The sequence below is a fragment of the Gavialis gangeticus genome, unplaced genomic scaffold, assembly GCF_001723915.1.
Source record: "Gavialis gangeticus isolate Ggan-Ray unplaced genomic scaffold, GavGan_comp1, whole genome shotgun sequence".
Classification (NCBI taxonomy): Eukaryota; Metazoa; Chordata; order Crocodylia; family Gavialidae; genus Gavialis; species Gavialis gangeticus.
Window position 1 is genome coordinate 168,380,707 of NW_017728992.1, and position 1,088 is coordinate 168,381,794.

Genomic DNA, 1,088 nt, shown 5'->3' on the forward strand with positions numbered 1-1,088 from the left:
AGAGACGTGCAGCAAGGAGCCCCTGCACTTTAGCATCTTCAGACTTCAGCCAGCCCCGGTCACCATCTACACGTGCATTTCGTTGCACTTTAATTACTCCACTGTAAAATAGTACTGTTCCCAGGAGTACTGTTTTATGGCGTAGTTAGTTAATCTGCTGCATCCTCACAATGGTGCACATGTAGGCAGTGATGCTTTACTGCAGAGCGAATGCACAGTAAAGCGCACATTTAGATGCATGCAGTATCCAGTAGAAAGTGTAGGGTCTGATTGGATTTATTGCTGGGGATAGGGAGCTTGCTCCCTGTAAGGTTTTTGCTCCAGGTCCTCATTCCAATCCCAGTGGAAGGTAAACAAATCTATAGGAAAATGGCCTGTAATAAAGGAGCATAGAAGGATGGAAGATTAAGTGTGTAACCAAATAAAATTCAGACTTGGAAGTTTAGAATTATCTCAAAAATACTGTTTGTGTCTCACTGTACAGATTTATACCTAGGATTTTAATATGGTTATTTTTTAATTTTTGCACTTGTTCGTTAATTGGCCTACAGTGAAAATTGATTCCTTTCTTCTCCCCTCCCCTGTCATTACCTGTCAAACACATTGTCACCCTTCAGTATCTCCCTCATTACAGTTAGTGTTTATATCCCAGTAGGTTTCTCTGCTTTCCTCAAAAGCAGATCCCAGATCTGCCTGCATCCAGTGTTGAGTGACTATACCAGATATTCCTGGAAAGGAAAATGTTTCCAAATGTAGTGTAGACTGTCTAATCTCATCTTCATCTTACAGGTTTGTGCTTTTTGTTCTTCTCCCTCCTACATACAGGTCTTCGGTGCTCTAGCCTCCGAACCATTTAAAGTGAGTGATGGCTTTTATGGCACTGGAGAGACATTTCTGTTTACTTTCTCTCCAGATTTTGAGGTAAGGAAATATAAATTCTTTACATGTAATTTATCCCTCCATGCATACCTTAGCTTCCTGGAGTTACTGACATTGGAGTAAACTTAAGCTGTTAAAGGGTGATGAGGAGCTGATTTACACCTTGGAAGAAAACAAATTTCCTACCTGTACTATACTTACGCACTTCT

At 40.7% G+C, this 1,088-nt stretch overlaps 1 protein-coding gene across 7 annotated transcripts in view; it reads left to right on the forward strand.

The window, feature by feature from the left end:
• The window catches only part of OXR1 (oxidation resistance 1), a 608,937-nt gene that overhangs the window by 594,266 nt on the left and 13,583 nt on the right, over nt 1–1,088 (forward strand). For all 7 annotated transcript variants that reach the window (XM_019528058.1, XM_019528061.1, XM_019528059.1 and 4 more), the window contains one exon: nt 826–921. In XM_019528058.1, the coding sequence (XP_019383603.1) occupies nt 826–921 (96 nt within the window). The remainder of the gene's footprint in view (nt 1–825; nt 922–1,088) is intronic.